General features: G+C 27.7%; 2 protein-coding genes across 2 annotated transcripts; both read right to left on the bottom strand.

Moving 5' to 3' along the window:
* Positions 1 to 347: 347 nt before the first annotated feature.
* Positions 348 to 6636, bottom strand: LOC145750413 (transmembrane protein 209-like). The gene is made up of 12 exons (XM_082566450.1): positions 6422 to 6636; positions 4823 to 5013; positions 4548 to 4677; positions 3768 to 3885; positions 3567 to 3639; positions 3407 to 3490; positions 3080 to 3228; positions 2833 to 2985; positions 2202 to 2488; positions 1509 to 1668; positions 928 to 1001; positions 348 to 699 (listed from the first exon to the last, which is right to left on the bottom strand). Exons 1-12 carry the CDS (start codon positions 6580 to 6582, stop codon positions 618 to 620), a joined length of 1662 nt encoding a protein of 553 aa, XP_082422576.1. The 5' UTR covers positions 6583 to 6636; the 3' UTR covers positions 348 to 617.
* A 2206-nt stretch (positions 6637 to 8842) lies between these two features.
* On the bottom strand, positions 8843 to 10081 carry LOC145751109 (uncharacterized). The gene has a single exon (XM_082567192.1). The coding sequence runs from the start codon at positions 10069 to 10071 to the stop codon at positions 9061 to 9063; it is 1011 nt and encodes a 336-aa protein (XP_082423318.1). The 5' UTR covers positions 10072 to 10081; the 3' UTR covers positions 8843 to 9060.
* Positions 10082 to 11534: the final 1453 nt, after the last annotated feature.

Here is an 11534-nt window from a genome sequence, read left to right as displayed (position 1 = left end):
CGCCACTTACTAAAATTATTTAAAATACAACATGTTTTTTTAATGTTGATTTTAAATGCAAAATACCTTTAAAACAATAAAATGACATAATTTATGTTGTATTGGGCTTAATAAACTATTCCTGAAAATATTTACAAATGAACATATTAGTGTTAAAACATAACCTGCTTACGAGACACAACTTAAATCAACACTATTTAAACACTAATTTTTTATATATCAATTTACTGGTAATTAAGTTAATAATGTTACCACTCGTAGTAATTGTTACAATTATTCTTCAAATACTTGTAATAAGCCCTCCAATATAATTGCTAAGTAAATTTAGTTAAATTTTAAACTTTTGACTGTCATGAAAAGGTTTTTTTGACATTTATTACGTTATTTGTTTTAATCATTATAAAAAATAGCTTCTAAAGAATTTTTCCACAGATTTGCATTTCAGCATAATTTAAAAACGTTTAAGGCAACAATATTTTTCTTTAAAAAAATAACTTGTGCAACTTTTTTTTTCTACTAATAATATTTGATACATTTGAACTAGGCAGCAAAAACAAATACGTTTACAAAAATGTGAATCGTAGACTCCCGTAAAATTACACATGCAGCTTTTGTGATTAAATATGAGTTTTCCAAGAACTGATGACGTCATCAATTACACATAGAATGTTAATTCCAGAAAGTCCGAGGTTGACGTGTCTGTAAAAAAATCGCTTAATGTTAGAATATGCGGAAATACTTTTCAAATATTCTATTCATAAAAAAATTCTCTTTTGACGTCACCCTTATACTAAATAGAAAGGAAGTTAGTTAGAGCTTGTAAGTTAATAGTGCCCCACGTGATTACAACCGCGGCGTCTTTTTTGATGACGTAAAAACTTTTAATTGACACAAGTTATGACGTCATAAAATGTCAAGAGTACTTACCCCATCATTCCCGAGTTTTTGATCTTAACAAGGTGTAAAAATAGTAGTAAAGTGCACAACATGTTGTAACGGCCCTTGAAAAAACAAACGACAAAAGATGTTAACCTTTAAACAGAATCTTACATTTTTATTTAAATGTTATGATACTTAAATCAAATGCAAGTTCCTACATATTCTCATTAACGTATTTATGAATAATACCCGAAAGTGCGGTAAATATAAAATACACGTTTCCGTTACTATGGCTATTAGTAAGGGGCCGGTCAAGAGGAAATTGAGTAAGTTTATTTACACGATTACGGTAACCAAAGATAATATTTAAGCTAATGACGGTAATAGCAATTACACTTGTCATTATATTACATGTAATCGGTACCAATGAAGACTTTATATGTACTTATTAAGTTATTGGTGGTATACAGATGACCTAATATTTGTAACTATTAATTGGGTAAGTTGATCCTGAAAATCAGTATGGTTTTATTAACCTAAAAAAATCAGTATGAAGAAATGTGCATTTTCTACATAGTAACAGATACAGACTACATTTTTAAAACAAAAAACACCATAAAATCAAATACCGGGGGAAGATCGTAAACTGAATCCGAAGTAATCAATTTGTAATGAGGTGGATGTAATTTACTTTGAAATATTAGAGGGTAGCCTGAGTTTGGCGCATCTAACGCTTGTGATTTTACTGCAGCAAAATGTTGTGAAGTGAAAGTTGTACCATCAGGAAATCTAAAATAAAAAATCTAAAAATAACTCAATGTACCTTGTTAGTTTTAGCATTTTAAATATTGCTAAATGTAAATACAATAACAATATATAACTACAGGCAATAGTAAATTAGACAATAAGTATAATATTTTTTTTATATATCTTTATCCTCGATGTGGGAAGGTCGAATGCGCGAACTAAACATAGAGTAACATCATTTACTCCGACCCAGTCTCGACTTGCCTTTTAGCGGTTTGAAATATTATAAAAAATATGATTGCCAGGTAATTATGCTGCTGATTAAGTGCTGGCTCAGCAAGAGTTTTTACCGTTTATAGCACCTTACTCGATGGCGCTACAGCATGGGAGCAGTGTGGATTGAATCCACGACGTCATGGTGTTGTAACAAGTGTTCTTACCACTACACCACGCTGCCGGTTTAACATTATATAACAAGCAATAGTAAATTACGCAATACCTATAATATATTTTTAAAGATTTGTATAGTCACGTAAGGTTTTATCTGATGAAATTAAGAAAATTGACAAAGTAACCTGGGATGGGGAGGCAAATGCTGATCCATATAAACACACAACAAATGCATGATTAGTGAACTATCTGTTATTAACTCTTCACCCCATTTGCTGTTTTCTTGACAACCACCTTTATCCCAAGAAAACTCACTCATATAACCTCCAGAAGACAAAATCCGAAGTCGTGAGACTAGATACTCTTGATGTGGTGTAACTTCCAAATAAGGTACAATTAAACTCAGTTTTTGGATTTGGTTTGTTTTTAATTGTTGAATCATTTTAATGGTGGATAAACTAGATTCTCCAATCTGAAATACAAAAACCCATAATACTAAAACAACACAAAGATTTTTAAAACCCAACCTTTATATTAGCTTTATTATAAAACGGTTTAAATGGTGTTTCATAAAACCGCTTTCGTATTTAAAATCAAGCAATACGTAAAATAATTTATTAAAACCTTTCAATTCATTTCGATTTAACCTCAAGTTAATATACCTGCAATAAATAAAAATACACAAAACTAGTAACTACAATAATTTATTAATAACTTCATTAAATGAGTTTGAATAGTTTTTCATGTTATTTAATTACAATATTCAATATAGATATAAAGTTAACAATATAATTAAAATGAATTAGGTTTTTTTACCTGGACTTCATTGCATCCAATTTTTATAAGAGATTCATTAATATCATCTATTTCTTTAACGAGGCCGCTTAAAATAGTTACAGATATCCATCTGCGTAAATTTGCCATCCAATGTCGTAAGGTGTCGCTATTTACATCAGCTTGTTTCCAATACTATAAATATAGTGTTGTTAAAAATAAAAAATAAAAAATTTTGTATTAAATTTTAATTTAACTTGTTCAAATTTAAATTACAATTAATCTATACCTCAGCAGCAGCAATTTTTGCTGAATTATCTTTGGTTTTGCTGGTAATTTGAGACTTGGGTGACATTGATGATATCTGGTATTGATTTTTACTTAGTTCAGCTGAACTTTCAAGCATAGTTTGGTTCCACAGCGAGGAGTTATTAGAGCCTGTTTTAAAATAATAATTTTGAAGAAATCTAACAGAAATAAAGAATTTAAACTTAACTGACAAAGTGTTTAAAACATACAAAAAAACTTTTAAAATGACTAATTTTTTTTAATTCAAGTTTTATGTATTAATTCAGTTATATATTTATTAATCAACATGCTTTAAAGAAGAGCTTACATATCTTTGATTGTTGTTTAAAATAGCAACTTTTCAAGTAAGTGTTTAATGTTTTCTGGTCAGTCATGTATTGTTCAGGTGATACTACCAAATATAATAAATAAATATTAAATTAATAATATCTTAAAACTTTAAACATTTATTGAAATAGGATACGTACATGGCAAACCTCCATATTTTCTATTTCTTAAAAACGAATTGCCTCCAAAAGAATCAATGGAACTATTCCATACCTTATGATAAATGTCATTATTTAAACCATAAGGTTATGTTGTATATAAAAAATGTCCAAAAAACTATTTTATTCTTTCAAGGGATTTACAACAAATATAGTAAGCTATATGAATATTAAAATGCTTACTCTTTCAGATTTATTTAGATCAAACATAGGTGACCCACCACTATTTTGCACCAAGCTATTTTTAGGTGTTTCAAAAGAAGTGTGAAAAGATGAACTAGGACTAGGTGGATGGGGGTTGCTACAAATGAATCAAATAATAAAATATTTTAGTAAATTTAAAAAAATCCATCAAAATAATCAAAGTTTATTATCTCAGTGGAACATCTATGTTTATTTTAGAAAAAAAAACACCTACGTTTATTTTAGAAAAATGCCTACTTTATATGTTTATACTAAAATTTTCACATAAAGTTGTCTACATTTTGGTTCAAAATCCAAAAAAGTTTAAACAACAATAACTTTACCAACAAATGCTCATTATCGGAAAAATAAACATAGCATAGTAAAAATCTAGATCAAGTTTTTTTATATTATGGCAATACAAAACTAATAAAAATGCCCCAAAATAGGCCCAAGGGTAATCTTGTTCTTAGGTAAACTGTTACCATATTAGTTTTAAATATTAACATATATTGCTGTATTATGTTACAAACTATGAAATGTTATTTTTAACTTAATTTAAATTCACACTAGGCAATTTCGTTCTACTGAATAGACGCCACCCAATAAACATGGATTAAGACATACAATTAATTTAGCAATTATTTTTGGAACAAATTAGCCAGAATTTTACATTCTTGTATTATTCAACAACCAAAAAAATTTAAATTAATTCACTACGGACGTAAAACAATATTGTTCTACCAAAACCATCACTAACTTTAAAAATAATTGGGATACCTTCTTTCATTTTTTGGAGTACTTGTATGTTGATTTTTTGTTAAATTTGATAAACTAAATAAAGTTGGTGGCCGAGATAAAACTTCATTTTGTGATGGTGTAGTAGCAGCAACATTTAAGAAATTCATATCTAAAAATTTAACCAAAAAAACAAGATTACTAAAATATTAATAAAAATGCCTACCTACTTTAACAGTACTTATTTAAAATAATAAAACCGAGTTAAAAGTTTTATATAAAAAACTTTAAATTAGTTGAAATAATAATAAGTCTACCCGTTTTTTTAATTCCCATCAATTGTCTTTGAATAAGTGAAAGGGCATAATTTGGTGAAGCAAATGAAAGTTGGGCTGCTTGGACAAAGTCAATTACTGCATTTGACATAAATATAACAGCAGAAAGTAACAATACATAATAAAGGAAGGTTCCATTAATTCCAAATAGACTTTGGAGCAGTTTTACATTGCTAAAAAATAATTATTTTACGTAGTTAGTTAGGTATATACATATTCAGAATTTTTTATTAATAACGTTTTTTAGAATTCAAAAATTTTACATTATAAAGTAAATTACACATTAGTCCAAATCACAAGTTTAAAAGTTTAAAAATTAAAATGTATTTGTCACTTTTTTAAAGTTTGCATTTAAGAACTGTACATAAAAATTAGTTGAAAAAAAGATTAATTTGTTTAAAAACTAATTTGATTTTTTTTCATTAATTTTTGGTGAGGGGTGTTTTAACAAAAAAAATATATCAGTAATTTAACATAGTTTTAAACATCCTAAATATTGAGTTTTTTTCATTTTTTTAATGAAATAAGTATTGCATAACTTCATTTAAACACATCAAAACAACATTTTAACATTTAAAAAAGGGTTAAAACAACAGTTAAACAAACCTATAAAAAAACAAAGAAAAAAACAACTTTTTGTTAAAAAATGCCTGACTAAATTTTATGTTTTGCATGCCTTATTTTAAAAAACATGCACACACACAGTATTGACATCTTTTTATATTTTTTAATCTTATTTAAATCAGTGGTAATCTGAAAATTAGATAAAAAAAAATTCGTAAATGCAAATTTTGCAGCTATATTTGTAAATATTTAAATTTAAGCAATTCTTTCTATTTTTAGCTACAAAAATATATAAACATTTTTAACTATATTTTGCATTAAAATTTAACTTTTAGTTTAACTTTAAAAGTAAACTATGGTAAGAGCAATCTTTTTACGAGTAAACCATGCTAAGTTGTACATATGTTCAATGTCGCCAGTTACCGAGTTTAAACACTGTAACTTTTTAAACAGTGTATATAAATGCCATCTTGCCGTCATCATCTTGCCATTACGTCTGCTTTAAAAACTAGATGTAACTTATGTTTGTACATTTATAATATCAACTAATATATAAACTATTGTTTTTGTAAGAAATGTTTCTTTGTTTGTGTTAAATAAATTTTAACATTAACGGGTAACGTTGTCGTTAGCTTTTGTTACATTTCGTTTAATCTAACTATAAACATCAATAAAATTAATGAAGTGTATAACAAATTACTAATTAACTATGTTATTTTATATATTAACTGTGCTAACCTATATATTCACATATAAACCCTGAGTGCACAAATTGAGCCAACATAATAGTACGCATGCTTGCTCACACCATTTTTTTCAGAATATACTAAATGACATATCGCTAAGTTGATTAAAAAAATTGCTTGTTATAACACCTGCACATAGCAACGTTTTTAGCAGCAAGGCTTCGATGTCGCACAAATGTGCAAACAGGTCAATTAAAAAGTCACCAAAAATAGATGGTAGTATAGTGCGGGTGCATTCATTGTACAAAATTGCCACATGTTTAATACTTACAGCTCATAAAACAGTAAAATCGCAGTCAAAAAGTTGATAGCAGCCCAAACTAATTTTTTTGATCGATTAAAAAGATACCGTCTTCTAAGTGAAGTATTCTTGACTACAGGACTTAATTTGCCAGCTTCAATAGTTCTCCGTGGAGGTGTAACGAGCGACATTTTTCCAAAAAAATGATAAAAAGCAGACTAAACCATTATACCATAAAGTTTTAAATTGGCTATTTGAAACCAACAAAAAAGCGGAATGCATAAGTGGATTGCGGATTTTTTTTAGTCATATAAATAAATCCCTAATCTACTACTAATAAACCATTTTTGCCGGATAGAGGTTTTGTCGAACTAATTGACCAAACAATAATTATAGGACCGAAGAACATTTTACCGAAAACCTTTTACCAGGAAAATTTTTTATCTAAAATTAAAAAGAATGCATACCACATTTTTCTTAAAATAATTACTCAGAAAATTTTCACCATTTTATCAAATTACGGGACAGTCACCTACTTAAATTTCTTTAATTTAAATCAATAAAATAATAAAAAGTTAAAATTTCATTAAATTACATGTTTTTTTTATCAAAACTATACAACTCTATTTTAACTATAGGGCGGCGGAAATTCAAGAAAATAAAAAATGAGAGAGAAAATAAACAAACGACAAAATGGAAATCGATTGTCAATATAAAAAAGTAGACTTACATATGTTATTTAGCTATTTCATATGTTTATAAAATATAAAGTATAGATAAACCCAAGTTAGGATCGGACAACAACTAAATAATCACAAAGCAGACTAAGCAACGTTTTAAACTTAGTTTTGTAAATTTGTAAATTCAAGTAAATAAAATTTCCCGGATTTTTTGCCATTTAAAAATAACTTTTTCCTCTTACCTATTTTAAATTGAATACAAAAATAACATAGTTTTTTTCACATAGGTAAAAATAAAAAAATTGTGCTATACAACATCAAAATGAATGCCGGCGATATAAAACAAAAACATTTTCAAAACGTTTTACAGATTGTAATACTTTTTTTACCACTAAGTTATTGTAACTAATTTAAAAGTTTTAACCTTAATAATTTTTTTTTTGTTTTAAAAACTACAATTAAATATTGTGTTTTTTAAATAAATAACAAATATACCAAGATTACAGTTTAGAATTTCGAAGTTGCCAAGTGAAATTCTATCACAAGTGTTTTTATTTTTAATATATTATTAATGAATATTAACAATATTACAGTTATAAATGTTTTCTTTAACAAACTTAATTCGTTCTTAAAAATATTTTACTAGGGCTTTAATTTTTTTGTTATAACCTACTTCCCATGAAACAATTTTTATGATACCAACTGAGCGGAAAATTTAAATATTTAAAAAATGCTAAGATATAGCACTTTATAAGCCATTGCGAGGGGAAATCGTGATGGCTTAACCCAAACGTCGATAACAACACAATAGATTCCCTGCTGCGGCATTGAAATTTACTTAAATAAAAAGCAAAACTAGTTCAACAAACGTCGGGGTGCTTTTGTATCATGCAACGCACCAAGCAATAAAATCGTCAACATAATTAAACAAAAACAAAGCTAAGCAATAACTAGGAATTGCATACCAATTAAAAAGCAGCGACTCGTGATTGATTAGGAACGAGTTGATTAAGTTTTCCTATAAAAGCAACGCTGTTAAATAAACAAGCTACAGTTGAAATCTAAAATCAACTACAAGAACATAGATAAAATAGCAGAATAGTTTGCTAAGAAAATACTAGTACTCTTTGACAGTCTGATAAAAATGGCGTCGGCTTTCTGATTGTCCAAACGCAATTTCTGCTTATAGTTTAATCTGAAATTGGGTATGGCAATTGTACTGCCGTTCGTTCGAATCTTCAACTATTTTTTACTAATATGTGTAAAGTAGTGAAATTTAGAATGTTTGTAACTGGCAGACTGGTGAAGGCAGGTAAAATAATTTAAAGCTTTAAATCTTTGCCCACGATTTAAACAAAAGACTAAACGGGTCAAATTAAGCTAGCATAATTCAAAAAATATTGCCTAGGGTAGCAATATCAACAATAAATACCCTAATTATGAAAAATTATAGGTAATTGATGTTCCTCTGTTTCTCAAAAATTATGAAAAAAATAACAAAATAAGAGTAAAAATAGAGTTAAACTGTTTTACCATCAGACCATTGACTTTAGCCTGGTGAACAAACTTTTTGATCTTTTGTGCTTTAATTTAACTAAATTGAATGGTTTTAACAAAATATTTTATACACTTTCACGCTTGTATTTAGGTTTATAAAGTTAGAAAAATAAGTATGGATTTGTTAAAAAAACTTGAAAAATACTTTGATATAATTCAATAAATTTACATGCAAGCTTTTATAGCGCCAAAATTCGAACATGTATTAGTTTAAATAACAAATATAGTGTACCATTTGTAAAATGAACAAAACTCTTAATATCGTCTAAAACTTACCTACCTAGAGACGTAATGCAGCTTTTACACACCTTAAAAAAGATTAACGGTCAAAAAATTAACATCTAAGCATGAATAAAAAACCATACCAATCAACAACACATAAGAAAACATGTAGTATCTAGTAAATATAATATTAATCTATATTTATAATAGTTAAATATCGATCCTAAATGAAGTTGATCTAGATTTTACTGGCGTAATGTTGGTAGTTAATGATTTAAGCGACGAACTGACAGATTTTTTTAAATTCGAATTTACTCCTATTAAAAGGTTTTCTTGGCTGTTATTAAAGTGTTTTAAAAAAATTGAGTTTGAATCAGAGTAAGATGATTGTAAGCTAGATTTGGATATACTAGACTGTTTATCTTTTATGATTTGTTGGGTTGGCAAATTACGCAACCTTTTAAATACTTCATTAGAAGAGTGCAATCTTGAATTAGAGTTTGCCCTTTCTCTTCGGTCATATTCCAGAAGAGATTTACGTATATCTGTAAACGCATTTGACTCAGATATAGGCCATGACTTGTGGTTTTCCTTAACCACAGTTATGCTTTTCTGTAAATCCCGATGCCATTGAAAACATAAGCTACCCGGCGGACCCGAACATTCGTTTTCTGTAGCCGACTCCGATAGTACATTGCACGAGGTCGTAATGTAATCTGCAGCACTTTCTAATGGGGTAGAGCGACAGAACCATACACTTTGATGACTTACGTCAATATTTACAAATTCATTTGATTGAACTGTTTCTGTAGGTGATTCCAAGGTAAAATATGATTCATAAAAACCCGAATCTGTACTTAAAGATTTTGGCCTAGTTGGAATTTGAAGTTTGTTGTCAGTGGAATTGTTTTTGTTGACGTTGTTAGGTTTTTCCCCGCAAACAAAGTCGCAAAGTTCGTTACAATAGCACGTTGCATCGTACCTCAACACGTAGTCAGTGTAAAATGCCGCAACCCCATGGTGAATAGCAAGTTTAACACAATACCTTGGCTCTTCATAAGGAAAACTTGGCTTCGATACATCAACCTTAATTCGCATATTCTTTTTTCTTCGGGTTGTTCTTTCACTTCGAGATTTGCGAAATACTTGAGACCTATGATAATAACGAACTTGCCTTTTTTTAACAGACATTATTACACGTTGTGGTGAACGATCAGACATTATAATTTTATTTAAATTAATTTAAACCAAACCTATTTAAAAACGTAGTTTACACATAGTTTTACACATATGTACCTATTTTTTAATAATAAAAACCTGTATTAAACAAATAACAATGTACTAAACATTAAACTATTGAAATAAAACAAAGTTTGTAAACATATTTAATATATTTAAACCATAACAATTACCTAGTATTAATTTTATTTATATACAACTACTAATCTTTTGCACCTTTTTAATTTCTAATAAGTTAAAAGTTGTTCAATTAAGTTTTAACGTTCACATATTAAACACAAGACAAACAGGAAGTTAATGCCACAGGGTTAGAAATAAGTTAAATACAGTTTCACAAATGTAACTTATTGCCTTTTGCAGTAAAGTAAGTACAATTCAATAAACATTTATTTTTATTTATTGTTGTTTTATTCTTTTCTAAGAAGTATGTTTTTTTGTTTGATATTAAACTTTTAAAAATTTGACTTATATCACGACATAATAAATAAACCAATATATTGACACGAATAAATGCAACGATTAATTGCCGTATTTCCGCAAATCGCGAAATTCAGCCGCGCTAGCCCTTTAAAACACCTTGTTAAATGTATGAGAATTTATACATCAGTAACTTTTAAAATAATCTAACCTAAATAAAACATATAAATATATTTATTATAAGGCTAATATAATAAAACCACAAAATAATCACACATAATAAATTTATTATAGATTCTACCAAAAATAATGTTTATGTCAATACGTAAAATCTATATGACCTAATAGATATTTTTCCAAAACCTAAATTTTACAATCGACATTTAATCTAATAACCGTCGACATTTAGTCTAATAAAAACAAATTTTATTGCATTAAGTTTCAAATTTTACAAATTATTATAAAATTTTGGAAAAAATAAAACTTTATTTAATCATGCGTAAAAAAAATTGCGTAAATTTAATCACGTGGGACAACAAAACATCACAATCAAAATCAACTTTCTTTTGTTTATGATTTTTTTACTTGTTGAATAGACTGACGCAATAATTTTGAGCAAATTGAACTTTTGAATCAGTTTTTATTTAAACACTTTAGTTAGCCAGGCCCATAAAATATATCAAAGGTAAAACCATATCTACAGATCAAATAGCTATCGAAATGAACAAAATGAATAAGATTATATCAAATTAATTGAATGTATACGAAATGATTATTAAATGGACTAAATGCATATTTATATGGATTCAATAAACGAAAAGGATCGCATAAATTCGGTCCATTTGATAAGCATTTAATATACATTTGATTTAATTGATCCATTCAGTTAATTTTGATCCATTTGATAAACTACTGATCTTAAAATACGAAAACTCTGCTAGTATTATGTGACAAAATACTTTCTACATGCAATTAATTTAAACAGTAGAACAGAACAACTACAGGGCTATTGCCCTTTTGGTGATTTT

Source organism: Corella eumyota, chromosome 4 (assembly GCF_963082875.1).
Source record: "Corella eumyota chromosome 4, kaCorEumy4.1, whole genome shotgun sequence".
Classification (NCBI taxonomy): Eukaryota; Metazoa; Chordata; class Ascidiacea; order Phlebobranchia; family Corellidae; genus Corella; species Corella eumyota.
This window is presented reverse-complemented; position numbering and strand designations above follow the sequence as displayed.

Bases quoted from the DNA above. Each gene is read 5' to 3' on its own strand.
- LOC145750413 (XM_082566450.1), bottom strand. From the start codon at position 6,582: ATGTCGCTCGTTACACCTCCACGGAGAACTATTGAAGCTGGCAAATTA. The intron at 3,491-3,566 runs GTACGTATCCTA...TATATTTGGTAG, and splicing joins AAAATATGGAGGTTTGCCAT to TATCACCTGAACAATACATG. The intron at 2,489-2,832 runs GTAAAAAAACCT...TTTGTATTTCAG, and splicing joins TTGGATGCAATGAAGTCCAG to ATTGGAGAATCTAGTTTATC.
- LOC145751109 (XM_082567192.1), bottom strand. From the start codon at position 10,071: ATGTCTGATCGTTCACCACAACGTGTAATAATGTCTGTTAAAAAAAGG.